Here is a 21,319-nt window from a genome sequence, read left to right on the forward strand (position 1 = left end):
TGTTAGATCTAACCCCGATAAAATAAGAGCTATCAGAGATTTTCCTATTCCAAGAAGACAGAAGGAAATAAAGTCTTTCTTCTCGGATATTATAGGAAGTTCATCAAAGATTTTCCTAAGTTAACTAAACTATCAACTATATGCCTAAAAAAGGAAAACCAAGTTGTTTTAGACGAAAACTATACCAGGACCGTCAAGCTGTGTAAAGAGCTCTTGATGAACGATCCAATCCTTGAATTCCCTGACTTTACTAAACCATTTGTACTTACCACAGACGCCAGCATAGGTGCAGTGCTATCACAGGGACCTATAGGGAGTAATAGACCTATGTGCTATGCTAGTAGAACTATGACCAGTTCAGAAATTAACTACTCAACCATCGAGAAAGAATTCTTGGCGATAGTATGGGCAACCAAATACTTTGGATCGTATTTATTTGGCAGAAGGTTTAAGATAGTCACTGATCATAAACCACTATTATGGATTATGAGTTTGAAGGATCCTAACTCGAAACTAATTCGATTGAGATTAAAATTAGAGGAGTATGATTACGAAATCGTGTATAAGAAAGCTCGCTTGAACAGTAATGCCGACGCACTTATTCGCATTAAACCCTTCCTTCAAAGCAATCTACATGAGGTCCACATTAATGAAAGTCAAATAGATGTTCCAGGTACATTTCGCATGTCTATACAAGGTACTTCCGGTTCAACAATCCACTCTGCAGATGAAAATAACCTCGATGGAATCTCAATTTCAGAAAGGCCACTCAATGAATTCAACATTGAAATAATATTAGAGACTTCAGAGAAACGACCTTCAAGTTCTTTTTAGAAATAAACAAAGGTGCGCCATTCGTATCCCAAAATTTACCGAAGATAATGTACTCGGAATTTTTAAAAAACATTTTGCACCTAATAAACTCAACGCAATCCATACAGACGACGAAAATTTTAAAATAGTCCAGGAGGTGTACTCCAAATATTTCTCACGAAGTGAAGTCCTGAAGTTAATACGTTGCACTGAGATACTCCAGGATATAACTGAAGACGATGATCGGGACAAAATTATTAGAGACTACCACATTCATAATAATCACCGCGGCATCAACGAAACCGTTTTACATCTGAAAAGACGATATTACTTCTCCTTTTTGAAACAAAAAGTAACCGAAGTCATCAACAATTGCGACAAATGTCAAACTTTGAAATACGACAGAAATCCTTCTCGAATAGAATTTCAAGTTCTGGAAACTCCAAATAAACCTCTTGATATACTTCATCTAAATACTTATACTATCAATGGGAAACAAATTCTGACAATAATTGATAAGTTTTCGAAATTCGGTGCCGCCTATACACTTCTTTCTATAACTAGCATTCTCATAATTAAAGCTCTGAAGCATTTCATTAGTACACATGGTATTCCCAAGAAAATTATTACAGACCAAGGAACAGAATATACTGCTAACATATTTGTAGACTTCTGCAAACAGTATGGCATTATTCATCATATCACCTCATATCAACAATTTTCCAGTAATTCACCCGTCGAAAGATTGCATTCAAGTCTAACCGAAATCTACCGACAAATACAAGAATATAGACAGAAATCATGACAAAATACTTGACGAAACTCAGATTACGTATAACAATGCTATCCATTCCGCCACGAATTTGACACCCTTTGAAGTATTCTATAGACGGACATATAAATTTAATGATCAATTACAACAAAATAGTGTGCACGAATATCTTGACAACCTTAACTGCTTTCAATCAGAACTATTTCCAAAAATCGAGGAAAATCTGGAAACTCAGACAATCAAAAATATTAGCAAACTTAATACGAATAGAGATAAACCCTATAAAATGAATACAGGCTCTATTATATTTAGAAAGAAATCACGCAGAAATAAACTAAACCCTAGGTTTACCAAGCACAAAGTTAAACATGATAATAACATAACCTTAATCACTAACAAAAATCAGAAATTCCAGGCTCCTACTGATAATAATACTTCCGATAACCGGGCAGGAAATCGAGGTACAGGACTTAACGAACAGCAAAGGCTTGCTACCACTTAAAATCGGAAATGCGAGATTGATTCAATCATATAAAAACTTGTTGCATGCTAGTTAAAATAACCTAAATTTAATACTGCTAAATGAAACGTTGCACTTCCTGCAACCAACCTAAATATTGCATCCGGCACATGCTGCAACGTAAACAGAAATTCTTGAATAAATTGAACGATTGACTATAAGCTTTGCGAGTAATTTTTATAACTTTGTCCAGAAATAAACGTCTTTATAAATTTAATTCATTTTTTTTAATATTCCTATACCTGGATATCGTAATTCGCGCTAGCACCAAATTCGCGGTGATAATAGCAATAACACTCGGCGGCAGCGCCTGCTTTGTCGCTTCGGTTAATGGACCGTGGACGGCGGCGTGAACGGTCGTTATGGCTGGCATTGCTGTTCGGCTGCTGCTGCTGCAGGTGGTGAACCTGTGTGCGCAGTTCTGCAATCTGTTGCGTCACAGAAGGTTTCGTCGCTGTCAAAGATAGTGGGGAGATGTGCGTAATGTTTTCAAGAATGAAATTTCGACGATATGATCCGCGATTCTAAGCAATTCTGACAGATTATTTTGATCCGAAACTGTCAAAATAGATTGCACTCGCGCGTATAAGCGGCTAGGCCAGTTAGCCTGCTGCTCGTGTTAACCTGTATGGTTTGAAGCAACTGCGAAAGCTTTTGGTTTCCGATCTCAGATGCGGTAAGAAGCTCGTGAATTTCCCCCTCTTCGGACGGTACGTAGACGGATATTAGCCTGTCTTTGATAGCATTATGTTTGTCCAAAGCCGGAGGTGATTGAACAATGTCGGCGACTTGTTCTAAAATGTCCGCGGCGAGTTCGCCAACTATTTGACAACATCAGCGCTAAACTGAGTTTCGAGGCAATCTAATTGATGTTACGCTCTGTGTTGTGTCTGCTGCGCGGTAACTGTTCCCAGATTCGCAATGTCGATGGATTCGAAACAACGCTATGACGGCCACGCAGGCGGTGCGGTGGGCGTGCTTTTGCACGTCAAACGTTCGGCGTATGTGAGGAAAATGTCGCGGGCGCTAATATGTAGAAGCCAAGCAGTGCAGCCACCGTGTTGTACGTCGGAAGGTCAGCAATATGTAGGATGTGTGGTGAAGGTTGACTTAATCGATGGAACTAAAAAGAGGAATCCACACTGTTCATATAAAAACTTTCATCTTCATCAACGGCGCAACAACCGTTATTGCAAAAATTGGAAAACCCCGCAAATTAGTCGGTGGAAATGAATCCGAATAAAAGAATATCTACAGTCAGAGGACGTTGCTTTACATTTAACAGAGGCACATAGCCATACAGGCATCCCAGACGTGGAAAGCCTCCACAAAACAATAGTGGACAAGTTTAGGACGTTAATTTTTAATAAAACAAAAATTTCAGTAAAACAAATGGTGCAAAAGCTATGAATAATTACAATAAAAGGTTTCATTCGATTATCAAGTGTACTCCACTGGAAGTACAACATCAAAAAGTAGATTTCGATAAAATAAGGAAAAACTTGAAGGAAATAAAGGAAAAATACTTGAAAAAGGTCAACAAAAATCGTGAAAGCTATGAAGAAACGCAAACGTCAGGGTTTATCAAGAACTACAAGGCAGTTCGACACAAACATCTCCCAAGATCTATATCTCTTTCTATAAAGGCCAAATTAAATAACGGTCACCCAACAAATATAAGAAGGAAACCTAAGTTTGCAGATTCTCATGGCGAAAATGAAAAATTCCCTACAGAAGAGCAAGAAGCAATAATCGAAAACGCGATTAACAATGAACCTCTAAATAAAGTTCTTATTAAAAAATTCGGTATCAATATAACTCGAGAGGATATTAAAACATTTGTAGGCAAGGAATGGTTAAATGATAACATCATCAACTTTTATATCAGTCTTTTAATGGAACATAGTGGCCGAAATAATAAGATGCACAAAGTTTACGCAATTACTTTCTTTGTTCCGCGACTTCTGCATTCAGGTTACAGTGCGGTTCGCAGATGGACCAGGAACGCAGAATTATTTTCATATGATATCATTTTGGTTCCAGTCCGTGTTGACCAGGTCCAGGTGTATAGCCATAATTGATCTAAAAAATAAAAAAATCAGATATTTTGATTCCATGGGCCAACCAAATTCTCATTTGTTAGAAGTACTTGAAGCTTATTTACGAAATGAATCATTAGAAAAGAAAAAGGAACCACTAAATCCAGAGATATTCACGAAGGAAAATGTTGTGTTCCCCAACAAACGAACGGAAGTGATTATGGAGTGTTTAGTTGTATGTTTGCAAAGTATATCAGTAGTAATCGTTTTCGGCAACAAATGATTTTAGAAATTATAAAAGCAAAATTATTTTTATATTTTTCAGATGTTCGTACTTCTACTGACAATGACTCCAACTATAGGGTATCTAACAGTCCACGAAATCAACGAACAAGCCAACTATGTTGAAATCAAGTTGGCCAACGCATACGTAGTGACCAAAACAGACATAACAATATATATAATTAACACCCAAAACATCCTGAACGTTATTAATAAGTTCTCAACCAATGTAGACTCTTTAGATAACCGCCTTGAAAACTTACTGTTGACAGAACTTAAACATCTGACATACAAAGTTAAGACAATAATGCCTAGACAAACTCCTCCTACAAACCGACAGAAACGAAGACTCATTAACCTGATTGATATTTATATGAACTATGAAAAACCCTAAATGAATTGACTATAAGCAAACATTGCATATTTCGACAAAATTTTAAACTAGAAAAAAATCAAAATACTGAAATTATACAAATTGACGAAGAAACGATTAAAAATGCTAAAGATTTAAAATTAAACCAAAGCTGTGACGATAGAAACTTAACCATTAACAAAAATGTTCTCATCCACCGCAGCAATTGTAAAATCAAGAGCTTAGATCACTATTTTTCAAACACCAAAGATAAATTTGCTGAACGTTTCTTTTATCCTGTGAATTGAAACTTTCAAAATTTCGCAGACAAAATTTAAAATGTAGAAAACAGTAATAAAATAGAAGAACTGAATACTCACAAAAATTTATCAACAGCAATTGGTTTAAGTGCTATCCCGTTAATAATAATTTTCGTCATTGAATTGATTTTGTATAAAAAAAGTAAAAATGGAAAAAAAATTTAAAATCGATATAATCAATAGAATTCAGGAGAATTCTAAATGTACAGGGGGAGAGAAGGTATGTACGAGCCCAATATAGAATTCAAATAAGATGCGGACGCATCGGCGTCTGCATTCCAGAAACATGACCCCAACATGCAAAACGTGAGAAAGTATGTTTCGCACCTTAATTCCAAGGTGCCAGGCGCACAGTCAGCATTTTAAGGTAATAAAGATATTCGGTGCCTATCTTCTCGCTGCCAGTATTCTAAATTAGATCGTCACTAGAACAAAGTAATTCTAATATCGCTGATTATAATTAGATTCTCGAGAATAAACAAGTTTTCTTTAAAACGTGTAACTCCGGTCTTTTACTTTACAGAACGAGGTAGTTCATGTACATATTTCGCACGTATGTGTGCATATACCAGCTAGGCTGACAACTTTGTAGGTTAACACAGAGATGGCGCTAGTTAAATTGAACCTGTAGCGGAGCTATTCAAATTTCCTAATTTCACCACTATCGAAACGAAGCGCTGCAGTCTACAAGAGGAGATCGATCTGTCTAGTTTTTCATAAAATTCTCTCGAACCTTCGCGGCGTCACGAAAGAATGTAAAAATACAGACTCTTGAATTTTAAGTATTATAACGTTTAAATAAATAATAAATATTATATTTGGCCTACACACAAACGTGTTCTTTTGAATTTAACGCCAAAAACCTGTAGCGGAGCTATTCAAATTTCCTAATTTCACCACTATCGAAACGAAGCGCTGCAGTCTACAAGAGGAGATCGATCCGTCTTTTTTCTAAAAATCTTCTCGAATCTTCACGGCGTCACGAAAGAATGTAAAAATACAGACTCTTGAATTTTAAGTATTATAACGTTTAAATAAATAATAAATATTATATTTGGACTACACACAAACGTGTTCTTTTGAATTTTAACGCCTAATTGGTGACCAACCGACGCGAGTGCATTTCAATTTTTCGCAGTGCACGTACGCATTTTTGGAGCGGAAGCATTGTGTTTGTACTCACATTCGCAGTATTCGGACAGACACGCGCAAAAACTTTAGTGCAAGTAGACATCATGTCGACAAACGATTCGAAAAGCAACAATTCACTTCCCAAGCCAAGTAATACAGTGGAGCCCGAAGTCTTTAGTGACGCATTGTAGATCCAAGCTGCGCGTATCGTTAAATTTCCGGCATTTTATAAACCAGACCCGTCATTTTGGTTCGAACAAGTCGAAGCCGCATTTCACACGCACGGCATTACTGCGGACGAAACCAAATTCAGGTATGTCATCCTACACGCGGACCAAGAGGTACTTCCACATGTCATTTCCATAGCCCGAAATCCTCCAGATTCCAACAAATACGAGGCGGTTAAGCAGTGTATTCTTTCTGCTTTCGAAGAAGTGCTACAAGGTCAAAGTATAGGCTACAGTAAACCATCATATTACATGCAGCACATTAGAAACACCGGTGGAACACAAGTTACAGACGCCATTCTTCGAACATTGCTTCTTGAGCAACTCCCCGAGCAAATACGAGTGGTTCTCGGTATTTCTTCGGAAACCGACGTTGAAAAACTGGCTAAAATGGCCGACATGATGTTGGACTTACAACAACCAGCCAGCTTGTCTACGGTTAAGCAATCAACTACAACCGATAAGCCCAACGATCCATTAGTAGAAATTACTAATCGTCTTAATAAGATAGAGATGCGATTACATACGCGATCTCGTTCAGGATCACGCTCGCGGAAAAATTCGCTTAATCGACGCACAGTATCGAACAACAGAGATAGTTTTTGCTATTACCACAAACGCTTTGGTAAAAACGCCAAAAACTGTCGATCACCGTGCCAGTGGAAGCAGCCTGCTACGCAGCAGGAAAACTAATACCGTCGTCTCGAGTTCAAGCGGCCGAAGGCGACGATCCACAAAAAGCCCGCTTACTTATTAGAGATAGGAAATCGGGAATATCTTTTCTCGTGGATACCGGTGCCGACATTTCGGTACTTCCTCGCAATCTGGCAGGACAATCTTCAGCACCATCCAAACTCAAACTGTTTGCCGCTAACAATTCAGTCATAAATACGTATGGTCAAAAACTTCTTAATTTAAATTTTGGACTCAGACGTTCCTTTCTTTGGAATTTTGTTATTGCCGACGTAGCTCAACCGATAATAGGAGCTGATTTTTTGCAGCATTTTGGTTTGCTGGTAGATTTGCGAGGCAAAAACATCAGTGATCAAACAACTAATTTATCTCAAAGCGGTAAACTCGTAAATGTCACAACGCAGTCAATATCAACGATTTGTCATACGATATATAACGATATTCTGAGCGAATACAAGGACATTACGATACCAACCGGCATTAAAAAGCTAGCGCAACATAACGTCTTCCATCATAACCTCACTGAAGGACCGCCAATAGCTCAGCGTGCAAGGAGACTATCACCGGAAAAACTGCAAGAGGCAAAGAACGAATTTAATTTTATGATCCAACAAGGGATTTGCCAACCATCCAGTAGTCAGTGGGCCAGTCCACTACACATGGTTCCCAAAAAGAACGGACAGTGGAGATTTTGTGGCGACTACCGTCGACGTCCGGATAGCTGAGTGGTTAGAGCACAAGGCTGTCGTACGGAAGGTCGCGGTTCAAATCTCGCTGGTGGCAGAGGGATTTGTATCGTGATTTGATGTCGGATACCAGTCGACTCAGCTGTGAATGAGTACCTGAGTCAAATCAGGGTAATAATCTCGGGCGAGCGCAATGCTGACCACATTGTCTCCTACAATCTACTGTAGTGTACCGTTACGGTCTTGAATGAAGTGCTCTAACACACTTCAAGGCCCTGATCCAATATGGATTGTTGTGCCAACGATTATTATTATTATTATTATTACCGTCGACTGAACGCCGTTACTATTCCGGATAGATACCCTATCGCTTTCTTGCAAGACTTTGCACACCAGCTACACGGAAAGAAAGTTTTCTCGAAGATAGACTTGATCCGAGCGTATTACCAAATACCAGTCGCACCTGGAGACGTTCCTAAAACCGCAGTCATTACCCCATTCGGATTATTCGAATTTAACGTTATGACTTTCGGATTGCGCAACGCTGCGCCTACATTTCAGCGTTACATCGATACAGCCTTACGCGGATTGGAATTTTGTTTTGCTCTCATTGACGACATCTTGATCGCATCGAAAGATCACGAAGAGCATCGACAGCACTTAAGGATCATTTTCGAAAGACTACGGCAGCATGGCTTATGTATCAACGTTTCAAAATGTGTTTTTGGTGTACCATCAGTCCGGTACCTTGGATACCAGATTGATGAGAACGGCTCGAAGCCAATGCCCGATCGAATTTTGGCGTTGGCAAATTACACCAAACCTTTAACCATAGCCGAACTCAGAAGATTCTTAGGCGCTATTAATTTCTATAGGAAATCACTCAGGAATGCAGCCGAGATTCAAGCACCTCTGCACGAACTCCTCACTGGATCTACTAAGCGAGACAAACGACCAGTTAAGTGGAATCCACGAGCGGAAAGAGCGTTTGAAGAGTGCAAAAACCAAATTGCAAATGCAACTTTACTACGACATCCAATTCCAAACGCGACTCTTTCGATACAAAGCGATGCATCAGACACAGCCATGGGTGGAGTTTTAGAACAGTTTCACAACGGAAACTGGGAACCCCTTGGATATTTTTCCAGGAAATTTACCAATGCCCAACAAAAGTACAGCACGTACGATCGCGAACTTCAAGCGATTTACAGTTGCATCAAATTCTTCCAGCATATGGTCGAGGGTAGAACTCTCATTATCAAAACCGACCATAAGCCGCTAACGTTTGCTTTTGAGCAAAAAGCCGAGAAAGCCTCTCCTAGGCAACTTCGACAGTTAGACTACATAGGTCAATTTACAACCAACATAGTCTACATCACGGGAGACAATAACATTGTTGCCGACGCATTTTCCCGTATTGGAAATGTAAACCTACCTACGACTTTCACCACGGAAGAACTAGCTCGTGCTCAGAAAGATGACGATGAACTTCAGGACATCCTACGTTCTAATACATCATTGGACTTACGTAAACTTCGCATAGACGATACCGAAACTTTTGTATTCTGCGACATTTCTACAAAAGAAATTCGTCCATACATACCCAAAACACTCAGAAAGAAAATTTTCGATACGACCCATCGACTATCGCATCCCAGTGGTCGAGCCACGAAGAAGGCGATACAACGGAAATTCGTTTGGCCGTCGATGGCTAAAGACATCACCGAATGGTCACGTACTTGTCTAGCATTCAACGAAGCAAAATCGCTAGACACGCCAAACCCTCTCATGAACACATACAAGTTCCAGACACACGATTTAGTCACGTACACATCGATATTGTAGGACCTTTGACGCAGTCGAAAGGATATTCTTATGTGCTTACGATGATCGACCGGTTCTCACGGTGGCCGGAAGCAGCCCCACTTAAGAGTATCACTGCAGATGCCATTGCTGACGCATTTTACACTACATGGATTTCAAGATTTGGAGCACCTACAGTCTTAAGGGGGTCATCCCGTGTGTCCGGTTGGAGAAATCGATTTTTTTTTACATGAATTGTATCTATATATAGTGGAGAATATGTGGGCAAAGGGATTTTCCGATATTTCGAGTCGTTCAGAAATTACAGTGTTAAACAGGTAAGGAGTTTGCAGCCGCGGCTAGAGTACTCGATGAGAAAGAGCATCGAATCTTCTTTTACCTGTAAGTTTTTTACCTGAGCCTTATAAATTCGAACACAGGTATAGACATAAAAAGATGAAAAACCAATCAATTGTCTAAACTTATTTGCCGTTTGGAATAAAAAGGATAATCCAGTCTAGAGTGAGCACTGAAAGGCTTTCAAGCTATACTCAGTTACATTTTGTTGTAAGTATTGTGCTGTTTGTGTGTTCAGTGATTTTTTTAAATGGATCGTACGAAGGGAGATCGCTTTAACGTTCAACGTCATGCTCGCACTAAAAAACGAGTATTTCATGGGAATCGATACTTATCAGAGAAGAAAAAGGACTTCACATCAACATCAGCAAAGAAACTTTTAGCAAGCATGAACATGGATGTTCCAATTGCGTCAAGTTTTGTATATTGTATATTGCATTTTGCTGGAGTTTTCTCGGGTATTTCTACAAATTTCTGTAAATAATAAAATATACGTGGTAGTAAAAAAGGAATGCGTAGGACATGTCGAGAAAAGAATGGGAAATCTGCTAAGAAATGCAAACAAGAATCACAAAGGCATTGGTGGAAAAGGGGCTGGACAACTTACTGATAAGGTTATTAACGACCTCACTACATTTTTTGGACTAGCTATTCGTCGACCCGCAAGTTCGATAGAAGGAATGAAGCAAGAAATTTGGGCAACTTTCTTCCATAAATGTTCTACAGACGAAAATCCACAGCATCAAAATTGTCCAGCAGGCGAGGACAGTTGCTGTAAATGGCGCAAAGCGGAAGCTAAAGGAGAACTGGATAGTTTCCACCACGAGAAGGCACCTTTGACTGAAGAAGTTCAAACAGTCATGAAACCAATCTACGAAGATTTGTCACGAGATGATCTCTTGAAAAGATGTTTAGGAGCAGAAACCCAGAATATCAATGAGTCGTTAAATGCATTGATCTGGACTTTCGCTCCTAAACACCTGCATTTTGGGGCCAAGGTCGTAGAAATAGCCACTTTTCTGGCTGTAATTATTTTCAATGAAGAATTCAATAGCATTCTCAAAATCCTAGTGACAATGGGATGTCAAGTTGGTCACATATGTCAGGTTTATGTCGACCGCCGTAATGAAGTGCGAATTTGGCGGTCTGAACGATCATCGACTGACCTCGCTAAAAGAGCCAGAATTGAAACCAGAGAGCAACAATCGGCCCTACAAGACTTTTTTCAGGAAACGGAGGGCACTCTCTATGAACCAAGTACAGTAGATTAATGGTGAATTAAAATTTTACTGTTGATAACCACATTTAAATTTTCAAATGCGTTTTTCTCGAAACTACATCTTGAAAATCGGCTGCCACCATAGCTCAAAATCTATCCAACCAAATTCTTTGAAATTTTCGCGACTTCTTTAATACATATTTCTACGGTCCGCAAACTAGGATAATTGCGATCGGACGGGTAGTTTTTTTTTTTATTCATAAAAAAAGCCGTAAAAAAACACCAAAATTCAAAAAATTAAGTTTAAAAGCCCACCAAAAATTTACCTTTTAATATTTTCTAATTATCCTAGTTTGCGGACCGTGGAATATTGTCCACATTAAAATGCCGTTTAGTTTTTTTCCCTCAGATGAACACAGCGCCCTCCAGCGTGGCAGCAGAAAAACACCTTTCTTTGGAGATGGGCGCATAAATTGACACGTATTCCAAAAACTAGCTAGGATATCAATCTGAAAAATTTATCAGATATACTAGAGACATCAGTAAACATATGGTGAAAAAATCACGTTCCTATCTTCATCCAGTCCTCCAAAATAATTTTTCAAAAAAAAGCAAAAAAAAACGGCCTTCACACGGGATGACCCCCTTAACATCAGACCAGGGAACCCAATTCGAATCGATGTTATTCAAATCGTTATCGCATTTGGTAGGTTGTGAAAAGATCCGAACTACAGCATATCATCCAGCCGCTAATGGAATGATTGAGCGCTGGCACCGCTCATTCAAAGCTTCGATTATGTGTCACAACAACGCCGAATGGGTAGACAGTTTGCCTACAGTTTTATTAGGACTCCGTACTAGCGTTAAAGAAGACATAGGTTCATCAGCAGCGGAACTCGTTTATGGTACCACACTTCGATTACCCGGAGAATTTTTCTTCAACGAAGGCATGCCGCCAGATCCTAAATTCTTCGTAGAAAAATTTCGTGAAATCATGCGAAAAGTATGTCCTACTCCGACGAAACATCACGTAAAGCCGAAAATTTTCATCCACAAGGACATGTTCACTTGTACACACGTCTTTATTCGAGTAGATCGAGTTAAGAAACCACTTGAGCATCCGTATGAAGGACCATTCCGAGTGCTCGAAAGAACTTCAGACAACGTTTTCGTTATCGACGTAAAAGGTAAAGCAACCAGCACCAACGTCGAAAGGCTTAAACCGGCGTTTATCGAAGCTGAACCAATCAACCCATCTTCAACTATAACACAGCCCAACCCAGCTACACCTACACTCAAGACGTATCCCGGACCTGGAAAGAAGACAACGAAAACGAAATCCGTAACTTTCGCAGCATAAATATTTTTTTGTATTTTTTTCAGAAATTTCATAGTTCACGCAATGTTTACACACGCAACGATCGCAACTTGACATTTGACATTTGCCAAGTCACTCGGAGGGGAGTGATGTAGCGGAGCTATTCAAATTTCCTAATTTCACCACTATCAAAACGAAGCGCTGCAGTCTACAAGAGGAGATCGATCCGTCTATTTTCTAAAAATCTTCTCGAATCTTCACGGCGTCACGAAAGAATGTAAAAATACAGACTCTTGAATTTTAAGTATTATAACGTTTAAATAAATAATAAATATTATATTTGGACTACACACAAACGTGTTCTTTTGAATTTTAACGCCAAAAACCCATATTATTTTTAGTTAACCGTAACCTTTAAAAGACACGTCTAGGAAATTAACAACAGTTTGTTGAATAGAACATTATGAGTGGAGCAACTTTGGTTAATTTGAAGAAAATGGATCAAAATGAATTTCATGTGCTAATAAAGCATTGCTTTTCGCAAAAAAAAAAGTGTTGAAGCCAGGGTTAGGTTGATAAATATTATTCGTTCAAAAGTGGTCTGCTAAGTTTAAACAAGGTGAAACGAGCACCCAAAAAAGTTCACAAAATAATTTTGGATGACCCCAAAGGGAAGTTTATGGAGATAGCTGAGGCTCTAAAGATATCTAAGGAACGTGCTGCACATATCGTGCATAAATGTTTGAGTATGCGAAAACTCTGTTCAAAGTGGGTATGGCCCGAGTTCACAATTGAACAAAAACAACAACGAGTTCGAGATTCTGAGCAGAGTTTTGATGCTCTTCCTCCATAAAACACCCGAATTTAAGGGTTGATATGTGAAAATGGACGAAACATGGCTCCACTATTTCAGACCAGAATTAACACAATCGTCATCTGAACGAACACTGCACGTGGTGGACTGACTCTAAAGCGTGCAAGATGCAATAGTGGGCTGGTAAAGCTACGGCATCACGGTTTTGGGATGCGCATGATATAATATTCATCGACTATCTTGAGAAGGAAAAAACCATCAATAGCGACTATTACATGGCGTTATTGTAGCGTTTGAAGGACGAAATCTTGGAAAAACGGTCCCTTCAAAAAAAAAAGAAACTGCTGTTTGAAGTTAATGCACCGCGTCACGAATCAATGAAAATGATGGCAAAATTGCTTCCACCTCCACCATATTCTCCAGATGTGGCCCGAAGCGACTTTTTCTCGTTCTCACACCTCAAGAGAATGCTCGCTGGAAAGAAATTTAGTGCCGATGAAGAGGTAATCACCGAAACTAAGGTCTATTTTGAGGCTAAAGGAAAATAGTGCTGCCTGAACCAAATTGATACCATTATCTGCCTGCACCGACCTTGGCTAGCCGCCTCGCCGACTAGTATATCTCGAGATGCAGGGCCTTGTTCATACAGAAAAATACGACGACATGGACGTTTACCACTTTCGAATTTCGAAGTGTTCCTTCTGTAATTTGGAATAGTCTGCACAATTCAATTCAATCTCGAACACGTAATTCAGCGACACCCTTTCTGCGCATTTAATGCACATATTTTCCTCACATCAAAGTCATAGTTAAATCGACAACGTAATGGTTATTTTTCCAGCAAATTTGGCAGATCAGTTAGGATCTGTTAGATGGCACTTCGCTAAGATGATGGTGTGCTTTCGTTCATAAGGGATCAAGGCCTGATTCAGCCGCCCCTACTCGAAGAAGACCAGAGAGATCATCCACAAAAAGGATTGAGAGTGCTCAGCCAGTAGGATTTTTCCATTGGCTGACCTTGCTGAATACTTCCTTGTCAAACATTACTTTCTGTTGGCAACTTATTACCGTATCAGTAGTCGTTTAATAATAAACAATATACTATATAATCATCAACACCCGCCGATTTCGAATGGTCTAGGGCTACAAGTGCACAACGACTCTAGCCTGTAAGAAAAGGAATCACCAGGGGTTCAAGACAACCATAGCTCATGCCCCATGAACTTCTGTCGATGCATACCTCTCGACGCGCAGCCGGGTTCCATCTGGACCACACGCGATCAATCTCAGAGGCATTGAAAATCTTAATCATGTTCCGATGCAGCTCCACCAGCAGGATTAGCCGCCCTCTAATTCCAGCTTAAGAATGGTACACACCCCTGCTTCTTGCCTGAATCGCTAATTTCACCTATTTTTACCCGGTGATAAATAATTGCAGCATATCCATCCTCAAATATATCACTGAACCCAACTACTTTCAAAATGCTCTCCGGTTTTCCATATCCAGCCCACCTCGAAATCCCAACCTAGTTAAGATGCTACAATTTGGAAGTTAGTTTTCTGAACTATTCTTGCGCACGCTCCGAGATCCTATCGTCTCAGTCGTATCGTTCCTGTAAAGCCCTTAGATTGCAATCCACAATTTCATGATAACAGGAAACAGCTAACCGACATTTGGATCAGTTCCACCAGTCGGGGCAACTAAAGTCGAGGAGGCAATAAAACGAATGAAATCGGGGAAAACAACAGGACCTGACGACATTGCATCTGACTTCTAGAAAGCGAAGAGCTGGAACCCAACACTGTGGCTTAGTGAATTTTTTAATCGGGTTATGCAGGAAGGAAGAACACCATCTGACTGGTAAGAAAGTACCACTGTTCCAATGTGGAAAAAGAAAGGTAGTCCAGCAGAATGTTCAAGTTACCGTCCCATTCGGTTATTTTCCAATACCATGAAGATTTTTGAACGCATTCTTGACAAACGTATTTTCGAAATTGTTGATATAGCCGCGAATCAAACCGGATTTGTTAAAAACCGCGGAACTACTGACGCAATACACGCTGCGCGGTTACTCATGAAGAAACATCGTGAGAAGCATCGCCCTCTTTACATTGCATTTTTGGATCTAGAGAAAGCTTTTGACCATGTGCCACACGAACTCATCTGGTATGCTTTACGGCAACACTTAGTGCCACTTAGTGCGCTGGGTTCAATTGCTCTACCACGATGCGAAAAGTAAAGTTCACTTCATGTCTCTGTTGGTGTTCATCAAGGAAGTGCCCTCTCACCACTCCGAGGTTATAATCCAAATTTGACTCAGGTACTCGTTCACAGGTGAGTCGACTAGTATCTGGCATTCAGTTGCAATAACGAATTCCTCCGATACCAGTGAGATTTGAACGCTAGGACATCTGCGTTCGCGTTGTGATAACCCATTTCGATCCATTATCAGAGCCTATCCTCTGCGACCTTATTGCTTCTCAAGAAACGCAATCTAACTCATAAGTCACAGTCCTCCAAAAAATTCTTCTATAGGCTCCTCGAGACTGCTTTGCACAAAATATGCAATTTCAGCCGATCTTCTGAAACCAGCAGGTTATATCCCCAGAAAAGACGCATTTAAATTTCTGACTGCGAATAGTGCATTGTTTAAACTCCTTTATCGCTGCGCAGATGCAGTGACCTTCGATGTGGCAGCCTCCGAGTACCCAGGCACTACCCAACCGAGTTTTGTATTTTGAGCAAGAAACCTTTCACATACTATCACCCCTTATCAAAATAGTTGTGGCAGTATATTTGACCCAAACAGCACTAGAAAATGTTCCGTGGTCTAGTCGGGCAGGCTTTTGCCTGGAAACAACTGGTTCACCCTTTGCGGTAAACTGGAGAGTCCCGCTTTTTACACATGGTTCACTATGAGTGCCTTGGTCTTCATTTCTACATCAACTTCCAATTGCAATGTTGAGCCAACAATTGAGGATACCTTTCCTGCAGAAATTCCTCACAAGCCTGTAACTTGAGATGACCTGACCATCTCTGGCCATGACCCTAATTACGGCTCTTGGGAGAAGCTAAGAAGCTAAGAATTTTCGGCACGTTGTGAAGAGCTCTCTTTCATTGAAGTCTTCTCTCTCCGATGTAATATTAAAGTTGGATGGCAGGATCGCCATGTAATATTAAAGCTGGCAGGGTATTAAAGCTGTTAATGGAGCCGTCTGAGTTATCCTCAGATGATGGCAAGGAGCTAGCGAAAGAGTTCAAATAATAAGAAGGGAACACAAGGAATTAGAATTCCTACCCAGCGAAGCGGTGGGACCGCAGATAAGATGGCAATATGTTCATCCCTGAACACTTGCCGTGGTTACTAATTGGATCTTAAGTTCTTTACTTACGCCGCGAGGATACGGCATGCAGATATAAACCGCATAAGGTCAGAATCAATAAGAACATTTATTTCTTCTTTCCATTTTCTTTTATACAATTTCTTAAACCTAAAATAACTCTAAATCTATCAACAATATTTGACCTAATTGGTTCTAAAGTAATTCAACACCAAATTACTTCGAACTTACGAACTTACGAACACTTACTATTAATTCTCATGAGGCGCGTGCCCTCAAATATCACATTTCATTCCGTGTGCATATGCATTACTCATATCCATATGCACACATTTTGTTCGAGCCAGAAATGCATGCAAGAAATGCAATGCATGTGATTTATTCACACTGGCGTTTTTTAGAATATAAGTATATTTCTAGGACGTATCGAGTTCAAGTATCTTGGAAAGTTTTGTTTACTCGGTTACGTAATTTATTGTTTTGATGATGACGCGGGTTGGAATGAATGTTTATGATTTGATAGCTTACAGTGCATGGTAATATTATTGCGATAGTTTGTAGTACAGTACACTACATCTCTACCCTTTTTAAGGTTTTGTGTAAACACAAAACCTTATTAAAATCGGTTTACCGTCTGTCTGTCTGTCTGTCTGTCTGTCTGTCTGTCCGTCTGTCTGTCTGTCTGTCTGTCTGTCTGTCTGTCCGTCACACGCATTTTTCTCGGAAACGGTTACAGTGATTGACACCAAATTTGGTAGAAAGGTGGGAACTGTGAACGCTCACGCATACAGTGAGTTACATCCTCTTACGTCGAATTTAAGGAGGGGTCCCCATACATGCAAAAGGGGGGTGTAATTTTTTTTTTCATCAAATATAGTCATGTGGGGTATCAAATTAAAGGTCTCGGTTAGTACTTTTCGAAAACGGTCTTAGTTTTGACATTTGTTGGAAAGGTGGGGAGTGCGGGGGGTTGAAAGTGACCATTCCTTTAAGGGGGCCATTCTCAGAAACTAACCACCGGAAAAATCTGAAAAAAATCAAAAAGCTGCCGCTATATGGTGCCTAGTCTCCGAAATACCTTCCACACTGATATCTGTATAAATAAAGTTAATAATAGTATATTACTATAATTTTTAGTAATTCGCTGCAAAACCCCCCTTAAGTTCATGCTAGGACCACGAAATTTCGCAACAATATAGGGTGTAACATAGAGCATGATGCTACCAAGTTTGGTGGAAATCGCACTATTGCTAACAAAGTTATAATACGTCAAAGTTGTCGCTTCTTTGCAAATTCAAGGCTATAAATGTCAATATCATCCGAAAGTGGATATTCTCACATAATATTGTATATGCATATATTACGTGCTACGTACTAAGAAATGCACAAAACCTTTCGTACCTGAAGCGTCCAGCTTCCGGTTTCCCGACTTGTTTGATTCTGTTTATATGTGTTGCATTTAAAACGAATCATGAAATATATTTCATATACATGTATTTTATGTGTTAAATTTATGTTATATAATTTTAATCTATCCCTATGTACGTATACGTTATGTTCCAAATTTATACTTTACATTTTATTATATAATTTTAGTCTATCCTTATGTATGGATTTCAAATTTCCTGATATATCAATTAAAGTGTTGCATTTATCAACTTCTACTACAGTGTATGGACCTTTGTAAAGAAGTTGATGTTTTTTCCTACTTTCATTTTTGGACTAATACTTGATCTCCGATTTTTATGTTCAAGGGATTTATATAATTTTGTTTGTTTGTCCTTGTTATTTTGACATTTTCAATAATTTTACGCGCTTTAGTTATTGACATTTTCAACCTAACTTTTAGTTCGTTGGCATAATTGTCTAAATTATATACTGGGCTGTTATCTTCCAATATGTCATTTGGAAGGTATGGTAGTTTTCCGAAAATTAATTCATATGGAGTGTAGTTAGTATCTATATTTGGGGTGGTGTTATACGCAAATGTATAATATGGTACCCATTTATCCCATTGGTTATCATCTGCGAAAGAACACATGTATTCATTTAGTACTCGGTGGTTTCTTTCAACTGTTCCCAAAGTTTGGTGATGATACGGGGTAGAAAATATTTGTTTTATTCTGAGCAATGCACATATGTCGCTCATTAGCTTATTGGTAAATTGGGTTCCTAGATCCGATTTAAGTGTTTTAAAATGTTCATACTTTAGTATAAATTCATTAACTTGCCTAAAGCTATAGTATTTGCTTCTTTATTCTCTATTGGGAATGCTACAACAAATTTTGTTAATTCACATTGCAGGGTTAATATGTATCTATATCCATTCGAGATTTTTAATGGACCTACTGTATCTATTTGTACAATTTCGAAACTTGTTGATGGAGTGTCAGTTTTAATCATTTTTTCTTTAGTATGCCTAACTTGTTTGTTTATCTGGCATGCTGTGCAATTTCTTATGTGGGATTTAATCATATTGTTCATATTTTTCCAACAATATCGTTGTTTAAACTTCAATAAAGTTTTACGAATCCCTAAGTGTCCTCCGTGGGGTGAGTTATAATATTCCTTGTGGGTGGCTTGTATATTATTATCTTCAATTTTGTACGCGTACTTCCTCTTTGTTGCAACTTATTAAATATTCTTTTAAATATTTGTTTGTCTAAAGACTTAAATATGACATCTTTATCAGATAATGAGAGTTCAGATATGTTATGGTGTTTCGCGAATTTTAATAGTCTCTCCATAATCAAAACGTATTTTGAATGTGGATTATCACTATTCTTCTCATTATTTGTGCCATATCTGGTTTTATTTTCCATTGGTCGCTTATCATTGATGGAAACGGATTTCTCATCAGATTTATCGCTATAATGTACTACTACCATTATATTTGTACGTACGATATTAATTTTATTTTCATGATTTTTATTATTTTCACTGCGCAGGATAAATTTTAATTTTGTTACACCGGTGATGTCGGATAAGCTGGTGTAATCCCAACAATAGAGTTGATCAGATTCTATTTTTGTGTGGGTGCCCTTATTGCAGACTTCTGGTTTGTTATCCTTTTGGTTTTTTGCCATTCCCCTTGTAATTGCTAATAACTTGCGTTTCGCATTAATGTCTATTTCTGGACGTATCATTGCTTTTAAGGAGTCAGAATCTAGTTCGATTCTTGACAAGGCATCAGCGTTCGTATTTATGCTGCCTTTTTGTATACGATCGTGAAATCATAATCAGATAGGTCGACTCTAATTCGAGTAAGTTTGGATGAAGGATTTTAATGGGTGAATAAAGAAACTAATAGTCTGTGATCTGTCACAACTATGAATTTCCGTCCATATAGATACCGTCTAAAAAAATTCATTCCCCAGTGTTTAGCTAAAAGTTCTTTTTCGATAACAGGTTTTTTGATATCGTGTTTAGCTAGTGATTTGCTTGCGTATGAAATGGGTAAATCGTTGCCAATTTCGCCTTGAGATAGTACTGCGCCTAGAGTGTAGATGCATCCGTAGTTAAGATAAATGGTTTATCAAAATCTGGGTATTGGAGAATTGGTGGTTCTATCAATTTGTTTTTTAATGTTTCGTATGCCTTTTGACATTGGTCTGTCCAATTAAAGGTAACATTTTTTTTCAATAATGAATTTAAGCTTTAGCGATTTCGGCAAAATTCGGAATAAAACGCCTATAGTAGTTGCAGAATGCTACAAATCTACGTACTTCATCGGCATTTTTTGGAATTGCATAGTTAGTGGATAGTCCTTGTCGTAGTTTAGTATCGTTTCATACTGCCCATGACAAAGTTCACATTTGAGATATTTTAACCTGGGATAAATCTCCTCCTTTCGATATTTGTGAGATCCAGAGAAGATGCATAATTAGCGATGCAGTATTTGAATTTTGTTTGAACTCTCCATCAATTTTAGACATTGCAGATTATAATGGTTTTCCATACTTATGAAACATGCCGAGCGTGTTTGCCGTTCTCTATTGTCTTTGCCACCAGGGTAATTTCCCGATCAGACTTCTTTTTGTTGTTGCTGTGTTCAGCTTCGACCCGTTAACTTCGGACGCCAGATTTTTTGGAGAACCACTACCTCTATTCCAGTCAGGAGACATTGTTATGAATTGTTATGTCCCAAGAACTGATCTTAATCTTCCACGGTTGCGGGAGATTTAGGATTTTTAGAGGAGGAGTCGAAAGAATAGGAATAAACGGAATCGCTTCTTCACAGTTAAACCCTTCTGAGTGCATCGTGTCCAAAGACTTTCAAATAAGGGCTTCTTTTTCGATGAACGTTCCGCATCACAGATCCGAAAGATCCCATGCCTTATCACAATTTTCTTTGTATACACCTAGATGCTCTAAAACTCGTTTTGCATCTCCCATCGGTTTACTTTACAACATAATCAATCTTTCCGCTTTTCCAAATTCAGACTCATCGTAACCCGAATTGAAAATGCTGCGGGAGTACTCACAAATTGTCTCAAATCTCCATTAAAAAGCGGATACTCTGGTGCCGGTAGGCAAGGCCGTGGATGATACCAGAGTTTGCAAGGTGGCCAACCCTCAGCTGGATGTTACCTCATCCCATAATCACGTTCATGTTACTAAAACTCGCTTGC

The 21,319-nt window shown here is 38.9% G+C and overlaps 2 protein-coding genes and 1 long non-coding RNA gene across 5 annotated transcripts; 2 read left to right on the top strand and 1 right to left on the bottom strand.

Moving 5' to 3' along the window:
• The first annotated feature begins 2,640 nt into the window (after positions 1–2,640).
• Positions 2,641–4,878, top strand: LOC119646364. 3 transcript variants are annotated; one of them, XR_005248727.1, is made up of 2 exons: positions 2,641–2,781; positions 4,470–4,878. XR_005248727.1 is itself a non-coding variant. In XM_038046802.1 (2 exons), the coding sequence occupies exons 1-2, from the start codon at positions 4,128–4,130 to the stop codon at positions 4,818–4,820; spliced, it is 603 nt and encodes a 200-aa protein (XP_037902730.1). In that variant the 5' UTR covers positions 4,103–4,127; the 3' UTR covers positions 4,821–4,878. The 3 variants fall into 3 exon arrangements, 1 of the variants encoding a protein (XP_037902730.1); XR_005248726.1 differs by having other exon boundaries at positions 2,677–2,815; XM_038046802.1 differs by lacking the exon at positions 2,641–2,781 and adding an exon at positions 4,103–4,379.
• On the bottom strand, positions 3,980–5,639 carry LOC119646366. The gene is made up of 2 exons (XR_005248728.1): positions 5,426–5,639; positions 3,980–4,187 (listed from the first exon to the last, which is right to left on the bottom strand). It is a non-coding gene; the product is annotated as an uncharacterized LOC119646366 (long non-coding RNA).
• A 6,212-nt stretch (positions 5,640–11,851) lies between these two features.
• On the top strand, positions 11,852–12,574 carry LOC119661340. Its single transcript, XM_038070645.1, has one exon. The coding sequence runs from the start codon at positions 11,852–11,854 to the stop codon at positions 12,572–12,574; it is 723 nt and encodes a 240-aa protein (XP_037926573.1).
• Positions 12,575–21,319: the final 8,745 nt, after the last annotated feature.

The sequence above is a fragment of the Hermetia illucens genome, chromosome 1 (assembly GCF_905115235.1).
Source record: "Hermetia illucens chromosome 1, iHerIll2.2.curated.20191125, whole genome shotgun sequence".
NCBI classification, from domain to species: domain Eukaryota; kingdom Metazoa; phylum Arthropoda; class Insecta; order Diptera; family Stratiomyidae; genus Hermetia; species Hermetia illucens.